General features: G+C 37.1%; 1 protein-coding gene across 1 annotated transcript in view; it reads right to left on the reverse strand.

Annotated features, from left to right (window-relative positions):
- The window catches only part of LOC113230003 (lachesin-like), a 69,511-nt gene extending 47,140 nt beyond the window's left edge, over positions 1-22,371 (reverse strand). Inside the window, exon 1 of the mRNA XM_026463723.1 lies at positions 22,238-22,371. Within this exon, the coding sequence (XP_026319508.1) occupies positions 22,238-22,319 (82 nt within the window). The 5' untranslated portion in view covers positions 22,320-22,371. The remainder of the gene's footprint in view (positions 1-22,237) is intronic.
- Between the last annotated feature and the right edge of the window lie 3,323 nt (positions 22,372-25,694).

A 25,694-nucleotide genomic window follows, 5' to 3' on the forward strand; every position in this document is an offset into this window, starting at 1 on the left:
AATCTAATAAGATGACATTAGAATAATTATGTGTACCTACTTATACAGGGCATACCATAGCTATGGGACACGCAGAGTAAGTACTTACTTTAAATATTATAGATAGGACATTTCGCCTTGTGGAGACATTATTTTATTTTTAAAAGTAAATGATACTACATTCAAGACTTTTAAAAAGTTTCTTGCCTTGTTAACCGAACCAACAAAATGAGAGGTGTTAAATTTAGATAACGATTTGTAGTGTTTTATATTTCTGTGAAAATGATACACTACACAAACATATTTGAATTACGTTAGATAGAATGCACTACTATGATCTCCTGATCATATTTGGTCCAAAAACTTAATCGTGAAACACACAGAGAGCGGGTCTAATTTTGTGTATTTACATGGACGACAACACACCAAGCGCGGCAAGTAATACGCGCCCGACGCGCACCCGCTCTCTTTATTTTTCACGCTTTAGTTGTAATGACCAGTTACATAGGTAAATCTACACGGCATTCGCAATGTCAATCATGAAAATTTTCTCGTTTATCTCTGTATAGGGGCAGCTTCTGTTTCACAGCAAGTTCTGGGATGACCTAACACCTCCAGTGAAAAACATTAAAGTACGACAAAAAAAAACCGACCTCAAAAGTACGTGGAATTGCATCCATTTCTCAAGTTCTATTGAAATATCCCCTAGTTCGCCACTATACAGAACTTGACACAGGAGATAATAAAAATCGGTTATCACTACTCAAAGTCATTGACTTACAATTATATGGACGGCGGGTCCGCGCTAATAAGTGTCCGAACTTATAGGGCGTTAAAATCGTATACAGAGCGTCATTCACGCTTTAGTTTTCGTTTGTTTCTTCTGACAGCGAAGCAAGCAAAATTAGACAGTACTGCGATGACATTACAATTTAAATTCAACGTTTTAGCTTTTTCATATTCCTTTACATGTCACTACGTTTAAATAGGTTGACTTGGGACATTTTTTTCGTGGTTTTTGTATTAGACCCGTCGTCCATTTATGTCTAAGTCAATGCTCAAAGTATATTGAAAGAAAAACGCCTTGAATTGGAGAATAACAAAATCAACCATTAAAATAATTGCTGCTTATAATAAAATTTAGGCGCTATTACAAAAATGAATCTTCATGCGTGAACAGCCACCGTTAGAGGTGGATGATTTTCTTCAAAATGAAATGGGACCACTATGGAGGTACCCTCTTTCCAACAAAAAAGAATCATGAAAATCGGTTCATAAATACCGGCGCTATCGCGTAACATACATACAAAAAAAATACACTCGAATTGAGAAACTCCTCCTTTAGAAGTCGGTTAAATAATATAAATAGGCGTTGAAACCCAATACAAGATCTGTAACAAACACAGAGAAATTCCTAAGATCTGTTAACTCGGTCTGTAGTTCAGTTGGTAAGAACGGTAGCATTGGCATGGCTACAGACGCTGGTTTGAAATTAGTCAGATCGATGGAATTTTTCTTTATGTTGTTCGATCCTTGTATGAACAATAATTAAAGTACTGTTTGCTTTTCTATATTTTAAACAAAAAATACTTGCCATGAATATTTTTAACCTATTACGCAATTTGGTATACACTCCCTTTATTGGAATGGCACCGCAAGCAAATGTCTTCAAATGAAGACCGAAAATGCTGAGTCTTTACACTTTTTTGGTCATATTGCTTACTCTAATTTGTACTAATGTGACAATATTAAAATTTTTGTGAGGATATATAAACGACTTTGATTAATTTACTTATAACAAAAAAAATTCAGAGCCCACAACTTCAAAACTATCACACACACAGTTTGCTATAAGGTCTCGGCGGACCGTCATTACATAAACATAAAATACAATGGACGCCCTGTGTTAGTTGATAAACAAAGGAGCAAAAATAACTCATGCTCAGACACGTTCCGTTATTTGATTTCATTTTTAGTCGACGCCATAAATTGCAGCGAACTAATGAGAAAATTGTGAATAAAATTGGCTTCGAAAATTTAGATTTATTATTGGCCGGATCAATACATATTTGTAGATAGTACATTGAAATGAAAAGAACTAGAAAGTTGAGGGAAATGAATGTAATTTGGAGCTGTTTTACTTATGATGGATGCTTATTGAAAAGGGACAACGTTAGGCGGCATTTTAGAATGATAGGTGCTATAACGTTAGCTTAGGTGGGCTTTTATTTCAATATGGTGCAATTACAAAAATACAAGTAACATTTACTTAAAATAACATTATCAACACAACCCTTGGCGACTGTTATTCACTTACAAAGAAAAAATACGTATAATTATACACAGCTGATTAAAATAATATACGAAAATAATATCAAAAAAGTGAATTACTGGATGAATTTTGAAAGAATAATATGAAATATTATTTTTATTATTTACATCACACAAAACTGCTGCATAATGTCACCTCGCCGTAGTTTTTACAACAAATCGTTGCCTTGGATGAATAGGGTATCTACTCGAAATTTGGACATTTTACTTTAAAATGCAGTTCTATTAAAAAAAAATCGAGATCTTTCTATTGAATAAGGTCTTATAATGATCGGACGTGAAATAGAGCGAGAGGCAGGGTAGTATCTCTGAACTTTTTGCACGTTTTGGCCCCAAACATTGAGCAACACAGTCGTATTCAATATTACACACGAAGCTATAGTCGTCAAAACGTTGTTGTTCGTTGAACAAGGTATTAAATCTAAAACACAGCATACGTTCATTATAAGGTAAGTGTATTTTAAAAATATTTATTTCTAAAACCAAGACGATTTTTTCAAGGTACCTTACTTACCTTTTTTGGGATATTTTTTTCATTGAATTGTTATGGTAATCAATAGTACAGCGTAATTTTTTGAGATAGTACTATGTTCCTCAAAAGTTTATCGAATTGAATATTATTCCTTGTTTCATTTAAAAATATTAAGCATGAATAGTTTAGTTAAAACTCTGAATCACAAATATTTTATGTTTAAAAGGGTAATATTATAGACCTCTCTGAACAATTACAGGATTTTGTTAAAACTACGGAACTGAATAAGAATAAGAAGTATTCGAAAATACTGTTAAATGTATAGGCTTTAAATACATATAGGTGAGGAGAACCAAATAACATTACATTAACACTTGGGGCAGAAATAATGCTAGAGGGAACTTTAAAATTGCTTTCCTGAAAAATCTGTGTTTTTGAGATAATACCCTGTTCATCTAGACTAACGAAATGCTATTGTTAAGCACAGAAGAAACTCGGGAAATTAGCGACACCTGCTATGACCACATAAAACATATGTTATCAAACAACCTTTGGGGGTTGATGTTGCTCGCTTCCGTAGGTTTACCCTCGAGACTACAAGTGACACCTGTGTGGTGCTGAAGAGCGACAACCACCGGTGGTTGGCTTCGGCTGTGGCTGGTATTCACCCTCCCGACGCAGTCGAGTCGCCAAATGGTTTATCCGTGTTCCGGTTCGTGTTCGGGAGTTGCCATTAGGAGGTCGGGTGTGAACAGTTGCATTGCGTACAACGACGAATAGTAGCTGCTTGTTCTGCAACACTGAGGACTCGAGGCTCTGGAGGTAAGCGAGATCCGAAGCACGGTGCACCGCTGGCCGACCGTGGGAAGTTGGGGGCCCCAGTAGCGGGAAAGCCTCCCGTGAAAGGCTGTCTCGCCACCCAACGAAAAATCTCCATTTTGCCGGTTGGCGACCGGAGGGGAGGACCAGTTGACCATTTACGGGGGGGTTCGGGCGTCCCCGCGGTCTCCAAACCGATTGTACCATGTGTGTTTACCATGAAACACAAAAAAGGATAAAATTTATACAGCGGTTGCACGTCCTACCACTAAAAATGCACCTCACCAACATCTTGAAACCGAGAAACTGCAGATCAGATGTCCGACTGACACGGCGTACCACAGCTACCCCGGGTATACTCTGGAGCACAGGTTCCTATCTCGTACCGGAGTCTGTGTGTTCATTCGTGATGACATCTGGATCAAGCATTTCAAAAACCTTGAGGCATCGAGTTTTTTTCTTTTGTGGCTTCTGGTTGACACAGGAGTTACCCAAATAGTATACTGCTGTGTCTACCGCTCGCTTAGTGGAGATTGGGAGACAACCAAGCTGTTCCAATATCTGAGCGAGACGTCTGAAGAGGCTCAACTTTGGTATCCAGCGGCGCAACTAGTCATTCTGGGGGACTTTAATGTGCACCATCAAGAATGGTTGTTCCCATACCAGATGACCGATCATGCTGGGAGAAAGACGCGAAAACTTGCATTGTCGCTAAGCCTTTCTCAGCTTGTCAGTGGCGCCACAAGGATCCAAGATGTTGAGTCTCATACGGCTAATTGCTTGGACCTACTGCTAACAACTGATCCAGACCGATACTCGGCCTCTGATCACTGCCTGGTGAAAGCTGTATACTCCCCACCCGAACAATGCCCCAGTAGTACGAGACGCGTGTGGCGATACAGGTTAGTAGATTGGGACAAAATGCGCCAATTTTTTTTGCTTCATGTCTCTGGCAGGTTTGCTTTACTTCAGGAGATTCGTGGAGCTGTGCTGATGCTGTAGTTGAGGTCTTGCGATTGGGCATGGATTATTATATACCATACTTCGATGTACCCAATGGAACCCAAGCTCGTCCATGGTTTAACGCTGACTGTAGACGTGCTGAAGCACAAAAACAGTCTGCGTACCAAGCTTGGGCAGATGCTCGACTACGTAAAGCTCCGAATACTCGGAATCTGAAGAAAGCCTTTCATAAATCCGCTAAAAAGAGCACAAGTGTGTTACGCAGGGCCAAGTTCGACCACGTATGCCGCATAGAGGCCAAGCCTGCCTCTTTTCCAGCAGGCAGCACGTGTTTTTGGTCTCTGGCCAAAGCGGTCGAAAATACTTTAGCAGCCACTCATTAATCATTTCTGCTGAGGCCAGACGGCTCGCGGGCCCATAATGCGAAAGAGAAGGCGAATTTCTTCGCCTCACTCTTTGCAGAGAGTTCGCGTCTGGAAGCCGCAGGATACCTACCACCTTTTTAACCTCAGGCTGGCTGCACTATGGCGCCAGTTCGCATACGCCAAAAAAGAGGTACACAAAACTCTGCGAAGTCTAGACGCGCATAAAGCTAGCGGGCCAGATGGAATTCCAGCAATAGTCCTAATTAGTAACTGTGCATCTGAGTTGCCTCCTATTCTCACACGCCTGTATCGCCTCTCACTTGAGACTGGTGTAGTCCCAGGTCGTGGAAGCTTGCAAATGTGCAACCAGTGCCTAAAAAAGGAAGCAGAGCTGACCCTGTCAACTATAGACCTATCTCAGTCACTTCCATACTCTGCAAGACTATGGAACGTGTACTTAACAACCGTCTCTTGTTGTACCTTGAAGACAACGATCTCCTCAGTGATCGTCAGTACGGATTCCGAAGACGGCGATCTACTGAGGATCTTCTTGTGTACGCCTTTCACTTGTGGAGCGAGGCTATAGAAGGGCATGGCGAAGCCATTGCATTGTCTTTAGACATTTCTAAAGGCCTGCCACGCATGCCTTTTAAGCAAGTTTCTATGGGCCCTTTTATGGGCTTCCCACTGACCTTTGCAATTGGATTTCGGATTTATTGAGTGAACGTTCGATTCGAGTAGTCTTAAAAGGCTACTCTTCCGAACATCGGGCGATAGATGCCTTCATCAGGGTTCTGTACTGCCCGCAACCCTCGTTCTGCTGCGTATAAACGATATGTTGATTCTAGGTACCTTTGGGCATGTTGCTGACAGCAAATTTGTGGACAGGTACTTGACCAATGCAAGAATCAGTGGAGAAGAAATCCAGTCTTGTCGAGAGTCCATGGTTAGTCGATTGAACTTGACACTTAAGGCAGTCTCCGATTATGGCGATACCAATCTTGTCAAATTTAATACTACCAAAACGCAGGCTTGTTTTTCTCCACTAAACGGAGTTCCTTTCACCTGACTCCGACTTTTCGTGATATATCCATACCGATAGCTGACCGTCTTCACCTACTTGGAATGGACGTGACGTCCAATCTGAACTTCGGCAGATACATTGAATCCGTGGCTAAAAATGCAGCCAAGAAGCTTGGCATCCTTTCCAAGGTGAGGCGTTACTTCACACCGGAACAGTTGCTTCAGCTGTACCAAGCACAAGTCCGGTCGTGAATGGAGTACTGCTGCCACTTATAGGATGGCTCTGCTAAATACCAACTGGCCACCTTGGATTTAATAGACAAGCGTGCTAAGATGATTATACGTGACTCGGAATTAGTAGAGGCGATGCTGCAGATCCTTGAACACCGCCGTAGAGTTGCCAGCTTATCGGTATTCTACAGGATATATCACGGAGAGTGTGCGATGGAATTGCATAATTTGATTCCGCCTTCCCCTTTCCATTATCGGGAGACTAGACGTGGGCGGGAGTTCTACCCCAATGTTGTGGATATTCTCTGGATTCGCACGAAGCATTTCGCTTCCACATTTGTATGGCGAGCGGCTAGGGAGTGGAATTCCCTGCCTGCAGACTAGTTCCCCGAACGCTATAACTTGGACCTTTTCAAGGCGAGCGTAAATAGCCATTATTTAGGTGTGCATGCTACATTCTCGACCTCATCGTCACTTTCCGTCAAGTGAGATGGAGGTCAAATGTGCACTTATTTTTATATATAGAAAAAAATCACCTTTTAGTTCCATTGAACACCATGAACTCATTAATCGTATCAAAACTTTCAAGAGGTTAATTAAAAATGCACATTAGCCATCTAAAGTCGACAGCGAAGTTTCGCTGTAACAATAAACAAAGCCATCGGGTGCTGCGAAGTAGATAAAACCCTTATAGGGTGCGGACAACTGACGACGGTCACGTTTTTAATTACCAAGCCTCATCCGTAACGTGTCACCAGGGGAGTTAGACTTGTACGTGAAGTTGACTTTTCCGAGACCCCCGTCTTAAACAGAACAATCAACGGAGATGGTAATGTATTGAGATCAATACCGTATATTCCTGGTTTCTTTATATTACAAAGTATTACAGTTAAATGGGATTGCTGTTTACAAAAGTTTTGAATAATAATAAAACTATTATTTGAATTTAATATCGCGACTTAATTGTGTATACATTTAATTTATCTCGACGTTTCATACGCGTTACGTGTTACGTGACCTGAACGACCATGATCTTCATGGGAGTTCATTCGAGACCATTCTTGAATGAACTACCTTCGGGATGAGTCACTTCGAGATCATGGACGTTGAAACACGTCCGAGACGTCGAGGTGAATTAAGTATATGTGGTACTTATTCACGATTAAGTCCCGATATTAAAATCAAATAATGTGTGAAAATCGTAAAAAAATTAAATCAATGTATGATAATAAAACCATCCAGACTTCATTACGGGAGTTGGATTTACAAGTGAAGTTTACTTTTTCTACTACTACTTTCTGTTCCAAATAGGACAATCACCTGTGACGGTAATGTATTTACACCAATGCCATTCCAATTATTTTCGTAATACTAATAGTGAATTGGATCTTCTGATTGATTTCTCTTTTGAACAGGTTTGATTAAAAATTAAACCATACTGACGTGTCACAGCGGGCTTTCTACTAATGAGCAAAGTTGATTTTCCGAAACTCCCCAGGTTTCCTTCTTACATTATATACGAGTGGGATGTGGGAAAGGATACTTCCCACATGACATACCATTCCTTTCCTATACGTGTGGCGCAACCTTAATTTAATATTATTTTTATTATTTTTTTCTTGTTTTGTTATTATTTTTTTCTTGTTTTGTTGTGTGCACAACAAAACAAGAAAAATATGTGCATATGTCCGTTCTTTTAGTTACAGTGTCCTGTGTTTAGGTCTGCAGGAAGAAATTTCTATTAGAAATAAGCAGAACCTTTTGTTTTTAATTTCGCTTGTATTCTTTGTGACTTGTTGTATTTTTCCTGTACAATAAACTATTAAATAAATAAATAAAATAAAAACCTGGGCAAGAATTGGCGAGTATTTCACGGCGATTGGCAACTCCTTTGAACACGATGCCAAGCATTATAGTGTGGCATACACATCAACACGATAAGACAAAGAACAGAATAGGAAATGAAACTTTTTTTCCGGATTTAAATCGCGTATATTTGTTTTTTTTAAAAAAATTTTTTCGGGCCTTTTACAGGTCCCATGGTCACGGTTGGTCACGGTTGAAGAATAGAATATTTTTTTTTAATAAAAACTAAGTGACGGGACGACCAAGTAGTGCGCCTTGTAGTTGCAGTACCACTCAGAGCTTTAAGTCACAAAAATCTGAGGGGCACCACCACTCCGCCCGTCACCTTGAGATATAAGTTGACTACTCCCATGGGCCTGTAATTTCACCAGCTCCCTTACTCTTCGAAACCGGAGCGCAGCATTGGCGGCAGAAATAGGTAAAGTGGCAGGATTTCCCTGGACTAACTCTTTCACAAGGAGCTCTACTACTACTAGATTACTAATACAAAATCATTGCGATTTATCACTACAGGAGTTCGATTTTTACGCGGAGTTAACTTTTCGGAGATCGTTGCATAGATAAAGCGACTAAGATGGTAATTATGTATATAAAACAATACAGTACATATGCACACGTTTTATTATTACGCAATATACACATTCAGTGAAGTGCATGTACTGATTTAATAACTTTTGATTAAAAACAAAATAAACTTAAAATGCCACTATGATAGTTGATTGACTTTTCTGAGGTTGCTTGATTGAGATGTTAATTAAGGTACTGAATACCTTATTCCTAAGTTTTCTTAATATAACTCAATATTAATTGAATAAGTCCAGGTCAAGTGAATCAGTTATGGTGGTAAATAAAGCCGTCCATAGTTGTAGCTAGGTAAAAGTAGATCAGTGAACAAATTGAACCTTTATCATGTGAGCTGTAAAATTCGTTTTAGTATACTTTCTTATTGTATCATCTTATCACACTCCTCAACTCCGTTTTCGAGGCGGCATCTGGTTCTGATTTAATAGCACGATTGGATGTCTGACTAGCGAATGTAAGAAAGTGTTTGAAGCAATGCCTGTTAGTTAAATTTTGTAATATGTATTATGTTTATTAATTTTTTGTCGTTGTTTTTGTGTTTGTAGCGATTTGGATTTTTCTCTGTTATGTTGCAAATGTTAAATAAATAAATCATTCGTGAGTGACGTTTTGATAAACATTTAAAACCAATTTGATCTTTAGTTATGTTACAAAAATTAAATTTTCAACTAAAAAGCTGGAATTCCTGTACGCTTTTCTGTTGAATGAGTAAGAAGAGTGTCTTATGTCTTCTTATGTGTATTATTTCATAAGTGAGATTGAATTGATTCAATGAAATTCGTCGATTAATTGGTAACAACACTGTTATTGAAAAAATTCAATTGTTCTCAATCGAATTTTTTAAATGAAACAGATTAATAATATAAGACATAACAGTTAACCGTGACCGTGGGAACAGTAGAGAGCCGGAAATGTTGGTTTCTTTGGAAAGAACTAATATAAGTACGCTGTTTAGATCCAACAAAAATAATTGTTTCATTTTCTTTCATTTCCGATGTGTAGCCATCACGATAACCTAAGAATTCTATAGTTACCTAAATTTACAAAAATATAACTGGCAATTTTGATACTTAACAGTGAAATTTATATGGAATTAAACTCTCACGCCACTCTACTTTTACTATCGCATAATAGTAGTTTATCTGACTGTTACATAATGAAAGGCATCAAAAGAAGAGTGCGGGTTCATGAAACGAGCCGACAGGCGAGTTTCATAAAAACATCTCACAAGTGTTTTAATGCCTAATTATGTACAGTTACATACACTGCTTTATTTACACACATATCTCATCATAGCTCTCTGTGATGTGTTCAGGAACCGCATGTCACGACTGGCGAAATGGCGGCAAACAAAAACTTTTCTCACGCATGTCACGCAACCGTAGTTTTTATTTTTAATTCATAGATAAACTAGAATCGACCCCAACTATCACATCGTTTGATATCAAGTAACGAATGAATTGTCAAAATTGTTTGCTATTGACATTTCATTTCGGATAAAACTTCATCTCGACTGATATTAGAATTGAGGTCCAAACAAGTTGTTTTGTTTTTCAGAGATGTTCGAAATTTGAATGTAATAATATCATCGAATTCGATGTTATGAATCATTAATAACATTTTCAGAGAATTTGTTCTAACAACACTGTTAACATTTTTCTGGTCGTAATTTGCGGTTTTTCAACACGTTATAGAGAGTTTGTTATAGGTTTGTAGATAAAGAAATTAATGTAAATTTTAGAAGTTTCCAAATGTATATGTTAGCTAGGATTATCTCTATTACGTAAATATATTTTTACCCTCTGTTCGTAGTGAATAACTCTCAGTACCTACTTGACGTCATAGGTGAGTACGCTAGCTGTAAACGTCTCGCCGGTTACCTGGACTATCTCAAAGAGTATGAGAGTAGTGTTTTATTCTTTTTGACAGCACAAGTACATTCGTTTGACTTACTCTGCAAGGCTCAAAACGATCCCGTTTTCAAGGCTTGCATATAGTTAACGCAGAGCACTCGCCAACTGGATCGATTTTCCCTGAAAATTTTTTTAAACTTTGAGCATTTTATATTTTCTGATGATTCCGTTAGTGATTTCCCTATGGAGTCTACATTTTATCATGTATTTTAAATAGATTGATAAACAGATGGCTAAGTATCTATAGTCGTCACAAAACAAGAGGCACCTTTTGACACTTGTCATCGCTATGCAATTAGGGAACATGAATGCTCAACTCACACTGGCGCAGAGTCGAAGTGTCGCGACGCGTCATGTTTTTCGCCTATAGCATATTCATCTCTATTTTCTCACTATTAAGGTTGCAAATTTGTGTTATGCAAATATGGAGTCAAGCGTCGAAGCGCGTTGTGGTGGAGAAACAGGACGCGACGCGACGCTTCGACTCTGCACTAGTGTGAGTTGAGCCTAATAGTCTTAAAAATATATACAGCAACCGAAATGACCTTCTCTAAGTAATGAAAAGTAAACATCAAACGCTACTAACTTAGGCAAAACGTGTTGTTATGAGGAAAACTATTTTGCAGACTATTTGTCTAACTTCTAGGCTCTGCCCGTCGACTAGTTATGAAACAAGTTATCGCGCTTGGAAATTTTTAAAAGCTTTCCCATTTTCTTCGTAGATAAAGTAGTCCTAACTTGCTCACTTCGCTGTTTTAAAGGTATGTAATTATTTTGTGTTGCACCAACATTTTCATGTATTTATTTGGGTAGGCTAATTTATTTTTAGATTAAATTTGTGTTCTTTGAAACATTTCATTTTTTTATGTTATTTTTCTGATATCAAGTGACGGAACAAACAAGTCGTGCTCTTTGTGGTAAGCGACACGTCTGTCCATAATAGTTGCAGTGCCACTCAGAGCTTTAAATCGCAAAAATTTGAGGGATACTGCCACTGTGGCCGTCTGAAAGACAGATGACAAGATGGTAAAATTACAGGTACATGGCACTTGGCAACTCATGTTTCAGGATGACGGGCGCAGTGGTAGTGCCCCTCAGATCTTTGCGATTTAAAGCTCTGAGTGGCACTGCAAATATTATGGACAGGCGTGTAGCTTACCATCAGGCGCACGACTTGTTCGTCCAGTTACTTTATATTATAAAAAAGTCCCATGTAACCGTAATTTCACCAGCACCCTTATCCTTTAAAACCGGAAAGCTGTAATGTGAACATTACTAATTGGCGGCAGAAATAGGTAAGGTGGCTGTACTTCCCTGTACGAGCTCTCACACAAGGAATTCTAATGCAAAGAAAATTCACCATCGATTATTCTTGCTTTTTTTGGAGAATGCTCTCGTTCTCTTTTGATTGTACTTCCTGGATGAGATATACTTGAACATATCGAAAATTGAATAGTCTTTATCCCAATGTGTCTGTCATTGTTCAGCATGGTGCCAATCTAGTCTTTTAGGAAGTGAAATAAAAATGGTCTATTTTCTTCTCAGAGTCATAAAGTCTTGAATATTTTAGCTTCCAATAAAAGACAGCACGTTCCGTAAATAAGGCGCAAGCACATAAAAAACCTATATAGTGGGAAAAATGTCCTGTTAAGTCCATCCACCCCATGGTAGGTAATTTTCGGTTTTCTGTACAAAGAAGGGGCTTATATCCTTTGTTTTTGAGATGAATCACGAACCGGAAAATAAGATTTATGACTCCATTTGCTTTGTTTTCAATGTCGTTTGCATTAAATTGTCTATTTGTTCAATTTACTTATCTTTCTTTTTATACTTTTAAACTTGTTACGGATGAGATACTTTTTGTTTGTATTTGAAAACTTTATTTCGTTGCTATAAATTGCAACGAAATTAAGCATTGTAGGATTCTTTTGATTTATTTACGAGGTTTATTACGTTTTTGGTATATACAAAGCAGTTTGTATATATTCAAATTGTTTTTTTTTTATCATACTAAGTGACGGGGCGAATAAGTCGTGCGCCTGGTGGTAAGCGATACGCCTGTTCTCAGCAGTGTAGCGCCACTCGGAGCTTTAAATCGCAAAGATTTGAGGGGCACTGCCATTACGCTCGTCACCCTGAGACATAAGTTGACAAGTCCCATGTGCCTGCAATTCCACCCTGCCATTTAAAACTGAAACTAACATTACCCTTGGCGGCTGAAATATGTAAGGTGGTGACTTCCTTGGATGAATCCATTCACAAGGAACTTTACTGCTACTAAATTATATATTATTTATTATACCTACTGTACATGTGATGTAAACCTAGCATACCATGGAATTTTGAGTCAGGTTCCAATATTTCACAAAAGAAATGAAAACGTCCATGTCAAACATATATCAACAAACTCAGGCAGTCATGTGCATATTCCACTTGTGTCGCTCCGAACCATCCCTCAGTCTGCCACCAAGTCAAGAGGGTAATAAATAAAATACTCCCCTATCCCCAATTTTATATAAAAACGAGTTCTGCAATCTGCATGTTTATGAGCACCATATTATATAAACAAATAGAGATACGTACGCTGTTAATTTATTAGGCTTCTGATATCGGATAGAGCAGTTTGTTTGAACTTAAGCCAATGCCTGTTACGCGTATTGAAATCAATGTGACCTGCCAGTTTGCCGTAGGAAAAAGAGAGGTTGCAAATTGATTGCAGTTCGAAATGGTACATGTAAAGCTAAGACGATACATTTACATTGCTACGAGGGAGAAAGAATATACTAGAAACTGTACCTATGTTGTAAGTATACCTCTGGAATAATTCATTTGCAAGATCTTTTGAAATGATTTGACGTAATAGTTTTATTGTATTGCCGTAAAAATACTAAATGTTTTGCTGTCTATCATTCTAAAACATTTGTCGCTAGAAATAAAATAAATAAAAGTTTACTTAGTAAGTTCTTAAGTTTTCGCGATTATTACACAGTAAACTATTTTTTCCCCGGATCTAAATCACGTACATTGTTTTTTTTAAACAAACAATTGTTTCGAGTCCTTTACAGTCCCCGTGGTCACGGCTGACTGAAGCATACTTGATATCCAAAATACCTGTTCCTAATATTCAACTCTAGTAACAGCAATACCAAAGATTGCATGCAAATAAGATAACAGCAATAAATACGAGCATTGCCCGTCGTCTCTCCCTTTCCTTATTGCAGACGCATTTGTGACTTTCTATATACAGACAAACTGACTTCATTGCGAACTGGTTACCTTCAATTCAAGTGCACTATGAAGTTCACTACTCCCTTAAGGAATAATGCTAGTACAAATAAAGGTGAAGTTACAAATAAGGTACGGTTTGTTACATGTTTTTCAATAATACACTCGATTCGTTCAAATCTGTATGAGTCTGATACACATATACATACATATCATTTTGCTGTCTCACGGGATAGGAAGAGACTATAGACCCTCCATTTGCTTCGCTCCGGATAAACAGTCTCTTTATATATGCCCTTTAATTTTGAATTGTGACAATTTTTTTAAAATACTTAGCAAAAGCTAATAATCAATTACTTAGATTAATTATTACTTGCAATAACTCAGATTTAAAAAATATGTTACCGATTAAATTTGGGTTAAATCAATAAAAAAAAAAAACAAAATGGCAACACAAGAGAAAGAATGGTGAAATTACAGGCACATAGGATTTGTCAACTCATGTCTCAAGACAGGAAAAAAAAAATTAAGATTTGGCTTCATGGATTTATTCCGATGCCATGAAACTAATATTTTAAAAAAAAAGGTGACGGGCGTAATGGCAGTGCCCTTCCGATCTTTGTGATTTAAAGCCCTTAGTGGCACTGCAACTGTTAGAGACCCCCCACACTAGCATCTTTCGAGCGTCAGTGTCTTGCTGACGCAGTGAAAAAATTTTACCTATGGAATAAACGATTATTTGACTTTGATTTTGACTCACGAGATTCCGCGGGAATGCTTGAACATACATAGATATTTAGAACATAGGCGATTTCGCTTCCGTTCCGCCGCAGTGTAAATTGAACTTTAGACTCAGCTTTTTATTGCTCAGTTCCATTGACTTACAATTATATGGACGTCGGGTCCGCGCTAAAAAGTGTCCGAACTTATAGGGCGTTAAAATCGTATACAGAGCGTCATACACGCTTTAGTCTTCGTTTGTTCGACTGACAGCGAAGCAAGCAAAATTAGACAGTACTGCGATGACATTACAATTTAAATTCAACGTTTTAGCTTTTTCATATTCCTTTACATGTCACTACGTTTAAATAGGTTGACTTGGGACATTTTTTTCGTGGTTTTTGTATTAGACCCGTCGTCCATTTATTTGTAAGTCAATGCTCAGTTCAATAAATTTTCAATAAGTCCGCTAATTGTTCAACAAATCAATAATGTTAAATAATGATTGCGCATAAAAATGATACATCGTATACTCGTACCCTTGAGATAACAAATCGACATTTGATAAAATTGTTTTATTACGTGACAATAATACGAATTACGTGAAACAAATTATGATTATGTGAAATTTTATAACTCTTCTATTTATATATTTCAATAGGAGATTAAACATTGAAACGTTATCGACTTATTTCAGGTCCCGGTTATGCCCGCGACTTCTACAATGTCATCGACTCAGCGCACGTTTTCTTTTAAAAACTGTAAAAGATTCAACAGGCTTACCCCTTTTTATGACATAGCTTTGTTAAGTTTATTGTGCCATCCTTCCAAAAAGTTTGTTGTTCGATGACGTTCACTTTTTTATGCGTTCATGGTCGAAAATAAGCAGATTGTTCGAGTACACATTTAAGAATAATTCAATATTCAGGAAGTTCAAAACCCAATTAATCTACGTGTCGCATTATTGACCTGATATTGACATTGAAAATTGTATGTGTTTTCGGCCACATACAATACATAATATCTTGGTGAAGATTTTTTCCACAAATACCAAAAATGAGACTTTACTGTTAATGACGATGTTTTTAGAGTGAATTTATGGAAAGATCGCTCAGAAGAATATGCTACCCTCAACAATAAAATAAATAACAAATCAAACTTACTATGTACGAATCATTACATAAGTATTAATTTAGTAGCAGTAGAGCTCCTTGTGAAAGAGTTCGGCCAGGTTAGTACTGTCACCTTGCCTATTTCTGCCGCCAAGTAGTATTAATGTGTTCCGATTTTGAAGGGTAAGGGTACTGGTGAAATTACAGGCAACTTTTTGTCAACTTAAGTGTCAGGGTGACGGGCACCTTGGCAGTGTTCAGATCTTTGAGATTTAAATCTCTGAATGGCACTGCATCTGTTATGGTCAAGCATGTAGGTTGCTTATTCGTCCCGTTACTTAATATTATTTAAAAAAATCTATATTCTATGCATTTTTACTAAGTTTTGGTGAGTTTGGACATACGGTTGGCCAGTATGCTGTTAATAACCACACTCTCGCAAGTCGAATTTGACGCCCGGCTGAAGTCTCTCTATCTCGCTCGGACACAGTCCGTGAGAACGTGGAGAGGTTTTCGTGAGTTCTGCTAGCTCGATTCGTAGTTTACTTGACAGAGTCCAGTCTGGTCGAAAGGGTTTTATTTTGTGTTTTTTCGACCATTGTGTTAATAATAAGATATAGGAAATTTTTTGTGATTAAATTTCCAATTTCATGGTTTTGGTACTTAATTTCCAGTAGCGCGTGCTTAGAAAAATGCTTAAGGAAGTCTACAAAAACAAAGAAACTGCCTCCGTGACCGAACGGTTACCATGCCGGACTGCCACACAGAGGTCCCAGGTTCGATTGCCGGGCCGGGAGAAATATTCGTATGGTCGACATTTATTTCTCTCGTGAGTTTGGGTGTAATTTGTGATTGTCTATGTGTGTGTCCATGGCACTCGCGATACAGGGTTTCCTTAGTGCGGGGCTATGTTGAGTGTGTGCGTTATTATTACATTATTTAAAAAAAATTTTTCAATTCCCTTGACTGTGTGTGAGGGGTCTCTGTTCACTGAAGCATTTGTTATCTTAACATTTTACTGTTTTTAACTTAAATTATGTACGTGCAATTTTATTATTAAAATTAGCTTAATTAATTAAAGTATACAGACTATTATGTCTATAGTTGAATATAAATGACGAGATATTATTATATCCAATGAAAAGGTCTATACAAATCACTTTTCCTAATTAATACCCCACTTTAGAAAAAAGAATATCAAACGATGTTAATATTTGTTACCGGTTAATGGAATTAAATTTGATTTATTTATTATATACGTATTAATGTTAATATTCTTATTTTGTGTATATTTTTTATAGAAAAGTTCTGGGAAAATTATAGTTATAGTTCAAAACCTATGTCTATGTATCTGCGTGTTTGTCTGTATGTTTGTCTGTGGCATAGTAGCTCCTAAATAAAAAAAAAGCTCACCGGATCTGAACTTAAACTTTTTTTTGAAGGCTAATTTAATCGAGCTATTTCTTAGCTGTTTTTGAAGAATGTCTATAATTAAGTTTATAAAATTTCAGGATGTTTCACCACGAAATTACTCCAGTAGTTTATTTTAATTATTAACCGACTCCAAAAAAGGAAGGGTTCTCAATTCGACTGTGTTTTTTTGTATGTATGTTACGCGATAACTCAGGCGGCATTTGTGAATCGATTTTGATGTTTCTTTTTAGTTGGAAAGAAGGGTACCTCAGTATTGGTTTCATTTAAATTTGAAGAAAATGCTCCACCTCTAAGGGTAGCAAAGTAAACGATGAATCCAGTTTCACGCACTTTCCGATAACCGATTTCAATAAAACTTGGCAAATAGATGTAATTCCACGAATTCTTGAGGTCGGTTTTATAGTACTCTGTACTAAGAATATTGTGAAATTATTTATAATAGAGTAGTAGAATTACTTCACTAGTTTGTTATATGTTATACAAAGATTGACATTTACAAAATATTCCTTCGATCCGGCTGGATTCGAACCAACGTCTTCTAAGCCACGCCACTATGCCAACTAAGCCACGGAACGAACCAATGGACCTTACGAATTTTTCTATGTGCTTGTTACAGATCTCTGTTTTGGTTTTTTAACGACTTTATTGCCTTAGCGCTATTTCTTCCTCTTCATTCTTCTTGACGAATATCTGTTCAGCTGTTTAAAGATCATCAGCTAGTTTCGCAGTTAGTCTAGTTAGTAAGCAGGACATTGTGCAGACTACCCATATCCTTAACTACTCACAGCAGAATAATCGTGTTTGGACTCATTGAAAGAAAGAAGGAACCATTTGTTCGGCTATTACAAATAAAATATACAAAGAATCTAAATTAAAATAAAAAAATGGGATAAAATAAAATACAAAATATGTATTTTATTTATATATAAAATACAGTAACCTGAAAAGGCTAGCAAGATCAAGTTAATGCTGGGCGGAGCCACAGCGCTGGATTTTAGCTGGAGCCTGAGAGGAGGTAGATGGTTATTCCTATTTGTCAAAGTAGAATAGACATAACGAAAAATCCGTGTTTAAATTTCAAAACAACAAAAACTAATTAAAAAGAACAAAATTACAGTAATATTAAAAATTTTGCATGCAAATGCATGCAGTGTGCTTTTTCACACAACATAAAATAACAAAATTAATACTAAGAATGATGTTTGAGACCAAGGCTCAACTCACACTGGCGCAGAGTCGAAGCGTCGCGACGCGTCATGTTTTTCGCCTATAGCATATTCATCTCTATTTTCCCAAAATTAAGGTACAAAATTGTGTTATGCAAATATGGACGCGGCTTCGCGTGTCGTTTCGCGACGCCACGCGTTACTTGAGCGCAGTGAGTTGTCAGACACCGACCACACTGTGATCCAGGCGCACTAATGTGACTGTCGTCACACGTCGACGCGCGTCGCCAGGCGTTGTAGTTGAAAAACGGGACGCTTCGACCCTGCACCAGTGTGAGTTGATCCTAACTAACTAACAACTAGGTATTTTACACGTCGAAGCAGATGCCATTTCTTTGTCGCATTAGCGTAAATTCTTCCACACGCAAAATAGGCGCTTTGTCGTCGAGTAGCGGATACCAGCCCGTTGCACCAAGTACCAAGTAACGTAAATTCTTTTATACTTTTACGAAAGCCAGATAAAGATTTGGAGTGGTCTCGACCTGTAGTTGGCTCGCAAATGGTGACTTTTTAGAGTACACTGTTTTGAATGGGAGGTACTTTTATTTAACTAGTTATTATCTACTTTGTTTTGGTCCCAGTGAAGTACCGAAGTCATGAGTTCACCTAAGGAGGTCCCGGACTGGTTTCCCAGAGGATCAATTTAGGGAACAAACTTTCTAAATTGGTTCTGTTCGTTTTAGTGTTCTTAGACCTGGAATGATTTTTTGAAATTCCGTTATCTCATTAGTGTAGCTTTTTCCAACTAACTCGATTATAAGCTTTTACCTGAACCTCCATTTACGGGATAACATCTACCTTCTATATAAAAGGCACATGTAGAATCCTCGGTTTTTACGAACTTCACCTCCATTTGATCTTTCTTTTTTTGATTTTTCTTATGAAATCCAAGTAGTATCCATTTATGAAACAAAATTTTCCAAATTAATTCTTGTCTGAGTCTAGTGAGTAGCATAGGGAACTTTATAGTTTGAGGTCATCGCCCATTAAAATGAGTACGATTACTAGCTGAAAATTATAGACACAACTTTTGATAACGCCCTGTATTAGTGTTGTTGTATTACACTGCTTTATTAGTGTTATCAACTAAATAGAAATAGGAATTACTTAAAAATATACAACATTTTCGATTTCCACGAGAGCTTTAACGGCTCTTGCTAAAAGCCCAGTAAGTAGCTCGACAAGTCGCCAGGGAAGGATTGCTCATCAACTGTGTCCAAACAACGGCTCATTGACTCGCTGATTAATTGCAGGCCAAGCCGCAGTGACATTATCCCAGAAAAATATGCAAGAAATAAGCACGACAAAATTAGAGGCCCGTCCGATAATAATTTTTACCTTTTAAATACGGCCGAGGTAAACCATTTGCCGCCATCATTTTATTATGTTTGAATTGAGAACTGCCATTTCATTTTATGGTTGTTTTAAGATAATTTGTTTCTATTGGCAATTGTTTTAAAAGTGTTATAAATATTCATTTATAACACTTAGACGAAGTAGGTACGTCTACAAAGACCGAAGTTTGTTACGTTAAAGGAAATTGATCTAAAAGAATAATAAGTAATTCATACAATTACGTTATGAGCGGCCACATGCCATTTTAAATTACGCGAGCGTGTCGTGTTTCACATAAGTACGGATTTGGCAAAAGGTGGTAATAAGGTATGCAAGCCCTCTTTCCTTTGTCGGCCACTCGCCCGACGTGACAGGAATCTCACACGGACCCGTGAGATTTGCTAACTCCAAGGCTAAGAATTCGAGAGGTGAAAGGTATACGACATACAATCGCAAAAGTGTTTACTCATTCAAATATTTTCGAATCCTCTTTGAACGCAGGTTGTAGTCGGCACTTCCAGAAATACAATAGATTCGTGGAAAGGTATATAATACATTCCCGAAATAATATGAATGCGCGTCCTCATTTATAATAGAAACTGAAATTTGTATCAGAGCATAAAGGTAAAGGCGGGTGTAGACGAGCGAGGTCGAACGGCCGCATCATTGTGCGGGCGAGCCACGGGCGCGCGATTACAATGCCGTCGCTGTGACATTTTCGCTAATGGTTCCAGGGTAGGCACAATAAAACGACAATACGACGCGAGATAAGGTGGCAAGTGAAAATTTTACAACGAGATTAAATTAATTCCGTCCGCCCTTGCTTGCCGCGCTGGTCTTATGCGTTCATGGGCTTACGAGGTCGGCTCGTGAATCCATAAATTTTCCTTTACAAAAATTTGTGCCGTGTTTTAGCGTTACAAAAATTGTGCATTAAACAATTATTTTGTTATTAAGTATGAAGTAGTTGTTTAATTTAATCTTTCGGATTGGAAAAAAATTATCAGTAGGTAGGGATAAGCATTTCCCTGTACGTGTCGTACCTGTATTTTGTAATTCCGATAGGTCGTTTGCCTCGCTCCATAATCTTTGCAACACAGGGGACATCATGCGTGTTTTAGGGGTGTTCTGACATTCTGACCCGTAGGCCGTTTTTCAATGAGGATTTCGAGCAGCCCGCGCTTTGACTCCTGAAAGGGTTATCCACGCTACTCCACATAGCTTTTATTTTTTATCATCGTTGAATGAATTGCCTCAAAAGTATCCGCAAAAAATACATTTGCGAATGTCCCTTTTTATACATTAACCATTACTTTTAAGTGGCTGTTTATAAAAATATAAACAGTTATTTTATTGAAAGCCTGAGAGTTGTTTACAAACGAACATTTCGATATAAATGAATTGAAACAGCTGCTTTTCTAATCTAACATATTCCAGTTTTAAAATTCATGTTAAAAAAAGTACATGAATTCGAAAGTGTGGTGTCATGGTGCTGAGTTTTGCGCAAACGTTGTGAAAGCTTGCACTTTGTGAAATGAGACCGAGTGCAAAACTGTGGACAGGGTCCGGGCAAATGTTGAAAATGTACGATATCGTGTTTTGGCCGCATATGCTCATCGGTTCAGGCTTTGCCCACGCAACGTTCTTGCCTAGGCAAACAAGATTATCTTAACTTAGTTCGACGTCGGTACAAGCATATTTATATGGATATTAATTAACAACTGACATTAACTATTATATATAGATATTTAGTAAAGTTACTTATTTATCGAGTTCTTAGGTTTTCGAGATTGTTACACATTGGAAATGACACTAGTTTTTTCCGGATATAAATCGCGTATATGTTTTTTTTACAAATAAACCACCAAATGCTGCATAACGGTTACTATTGCTAAGTAAAAGAAGTTTTGGAATGCAAAAGTAACTCGCAGATCAAATAAATCGATGAACATCTGTACGACAGACATATATTCTATCATCTAATCTGTATCGTCAAACAGTGGTCTTCTCAAACTTCTCAAACCATGTTATTCTGAATTATACCTACAAAAATAATTGATAAATTACTTACTTAGCTAAATTACTCAACGCATGGAAAAATTTCGAAATTGTTTAACTTAACTAATTATGGGTTCGGCTATGGTTTGGCTTCATGATTTGGGAGGTTGGCTTGAAAGAGATGCGAATAAATTTAATAGTGCATGAAAATTTATTTTAAAGAAACCTCTAATACGTTAATTATTCGTGATAAATTGATTAAAATAGAACACTTTTAGTTAGTTTATTCAAAGTTACTTAAATTACTTATGTTATACTTACTATATAAAACAAATTGCGAGTTAATATTGATTTGGTAGTGAAAATGAATTGAATTTACTACGTAAATTAATGAAAAGCAAAAACATAATTAAAATAAAAAACTTAAAAAATATATAATGTATGGGCTATAAGGTTAAGATTTAATGCTTTTATCTGACTTTCGACATGGGGTAACCCTTCGATTTTTAATTCTATTCTTAGTATTAAAATCGACTCTATTGTGGTTAACACGTCTAATTACTATTTCCGTGAGTTTGATTGTTATTTTTAACGGTCAACGAGAAGATAAATAAATTATAAAACTGATTTTATAACAACTTACCAATAAAATTTACATGTAAAATAGCGAGAAGCAGTAAGCGCGCGAGAGGTCGTCCGCCCCACGCGCCTACGCCGGCCGCCATGTTACCTCAGCGTGCTATCACTCCGTGCTGCCATCTACCAGGCCTGGGCCGCCATCTTCTCGATCTTCCAATACTTTTCATTGTTATCATCTTCAATGTGTGGAATCTGGAACAAAGTTACGTGTAGAACTATTATATAGAATTTCCGTCTAAAATAAGTTTCAATTATTTTCAAAATAAGGTATTTAATTAATAACTATTGTAACTATAGTGAAAAAATAAGGTGGTTTGCATCAATATTAGACATAACTGGTTGAAGACTATACCACCTCAGTCAACCGTGACCATGGGACCAGTAAAGGGCCCGAAACGTCGGTTTGTTTGAAAAAACAAATATACGCGATTTAAATCCGGAAAAATAGTTTCATTTCTTATAAGTTTCAAGTTGAGAAATGATTTAGTAGCAGTAGAGCTCCTTGTGAAAGAATTCGTCCAGGGATTTTATTTTATTTTATTTATCACATTGCTTACAGTCAAGCCAAACGTAATAGTAAGACTTAAAGCTAAATGAACAAACAATATTAAGTAAATTACAAAAATAAATAAAATATGAAAATTGATAAAATTATCAATGCAATACTACAAACAATAATTATTACAGATGAACGTTAATAAAAAAATAGATAAAATCCATTTGTTATTATATTTTAAACTAACATATAATACCTATTACTTAACACTGCTGTCTCTGGTCAAGGACTCCAGACAGCGTACTGCGGAAAACATGAATTTTGATTTTGAGCATGTAAAAAGGTCCAACGAGGAGTCAAAGTTAAAAATCAGTTGATTTAGATACTTAAGTGCTCGGGGCAGAGGGGCCATCTCACTCACGCTACATCGTGTGATGATATTGCAAATAACTGCATTCTATGAAGTCGCACCAGATTAGTTCTAGGTACGATAAAGCCTGCCCTAACCAACAAAAATGGGTTGTATAATATTTCCCGTACCAGACGAAACATGTAAGTTACAAGAGCGAGATTGCGTCTCACTTCTAGCATTCTATAATTTACCATACCTAAAATAAACCTTGTGGGATAAAGTAAGGAGCAATATCTGTGCATCTTCTTGTATAAATTTCGAGCAAATGTCTTTTGAATTTTCTCTACTGTTCGTGTGTGGTTGTGATGTGAAATCCGAACAAAAGAGTTATACAAAAGACACGACATGAGGTTGGTTTTTAACGACTTTGTCTGTCCTAAGACGAAACCGAGACACTTGCGGGAAGATTTACAATTATTGTGATATGTTCTCGGAAAGTGAGCTCAGTGTTGAATCACGTGCCTAAGTCTTTGACTGATTTAGCTCGACTAATCCGAGTATCATTTATTTTGTAATTACTGATTACTTGTTTGTGAGCATGAGAAAAAGACGTACACTGTACATTTCTCAACATTCAACTGTAAACTATTATCCCTTCCCCACCCGTTCACGTTATGAATGTCCCTTTGCAGGAGCACACAATCAGCATCAGACTTAATCGTCCTGGCCAATATAACGTCATCTGCGAACATGAGACCCTCGCTGTGTCGGATAGTTAGTGGCAAATCATTTATTACAATTAAAAACAGGAGTGGTCCAAGACAACCACCTTGACCTACACCAGAGTTCACTTTATAAGGTAGAGATAAGCATCTATTGTAATATACATATTGTTGAAGGTTTGCCAAGTAGTCCGCGAAAAAAGCGGTTGTTTTTTGAGAAACCGGTAAGTATTAATTTCCTTAGTAGATCATCACAATCAATCTGATCAAATGCTTTCTGAAAGTCTAAGTAAGTATACTTAATAACGTAAGACGTACTAACGTTAACTTGCTTTCTGGAGTCTAGCTCGTCAGAGATGATCGTAGTAATATTGATAAGATTGGAAGCAGTAGAGCGACCTGTATGAAATGCATGCTGTTGATCACAGAACTACCCTTTAAGTTGTTCATAAATAGAGTTGTGCAAAGCGGTTTCATGCAATACAAAAATGTATTGCATTTTAGGGACAAATTAATGATATGGTATAGGGGGTTAGTGAATGCTTCCGTGCAATCCTTTACTATAACTTATGGAATACCTTTCCACAAGTCTGGGCATTGGGTCAGTTAAGGCTTGAGTTATTTCATAGCGCTATAAATATCAAGTTAGATAGACGTTTCTAAAAAATGTCGCAAAATCGTCTGCGACTTCCTGTGAATTGGATCTCCCGAACACAGACGGATCATTTGATTATCTAATCGATTTAACATGCGACCAAAATGCCCTTGGGTTAAACTTGATATATTTGCCTATTTTATTTATATGAGCACAATAACATGCAGCCGTCAGCAACTTGCATCGTTTGCGATAAAAATAGAAAAACCGGTAATATAGTTCATACTTAGTAGTTTTGAATAGAGTATGGTAGTGATTTTTAATTTCAATAAATTTATTAGCTCTGACATTTACTAATCAGGATAATGAGAAATCTTATGATATGAGTTGATCTTATATGGAACGGTAGAGTCAAGTGTATTATTAATTAAATTGTAAAAAAGTTTAACGGCGTCATTCGAATCAGATGATAGATAGACTTGAGACCAGTCGATACGGATAGGGAAGTGCTGCCACCTTGCCTATTTCTGCAGCCAAGCAGTAATGTGAGCATTACTGCGTTCCGGTTTTGAAGGGTAAGGGTGCTGGTGAAATTACAGGCACATGAAACTTTTCAACATGTCTCAGGGTGATCTTTGCCATTTAAAGCTCTGATTGTCATTGCAACTGTTATGGGCAGGCGTGTCGTTTACCATCAGGTGTATGACTTGTTCGTCCCATCACTTAGTATAAAGATCAATTAACTGATAATAAATGAATTGAATTTAGTATATTTGTATTATATAGGTCATTTCCGTGTTTTTTATATCAAACTTGCATTTCTGGAAAGTTTATTTCACAGATCTTGAGTTCATGGGCAAGTTATGGTGAGACGATGATCAGGAAAGATAGCTGACAGCCTCATAATGGAAGTTCCATTTCTCAACAAACTACGTGTGTCCTCCATGTTTTTAAATAAATTTCCTCTTTTTTTATTGATAGATTTTTTTAGCAAAATCAATGTGTAAAAATGTAAAAATACATAAATCACAAAACAGTACGTTGAAATGTTCTTTTTATGAAAAACTGTAGAAACGATATTGCTATTAGTCGCAAGAACCAGCCAGTATGGACATTAAATTATAATAAGGTGGTTCTAAAAGACACTTGACCATTGTTTTTATAATCCTGACTTCATAAAGCGGCTGAAAATGTCTATGTTATTTGAACACTTGTGAAGCAGTGAAATATGTATTTTTATTTACATTCCGGCGTGAAACAGTCGAACGTTATCTGAAAAGTACGAGTGAATGCGAG

This window comes from Hyposmocoma kahamanoa, unplaced genomic scaffold (genome assembly GCF_003589595.1).
Source record: "Hyposmocoma kahamanoa isolate Upper Pololo Valley unplaced genomic scaffold, ASM358959v1 63, whole genome shotgun sequence".
NCBI lineage: Eukaryota > Metazoa > Arthropoda > Insecta > Lepidoptera > Cosmopterigidae > Hyposmocoma > Hyposmocoma kahamanoa.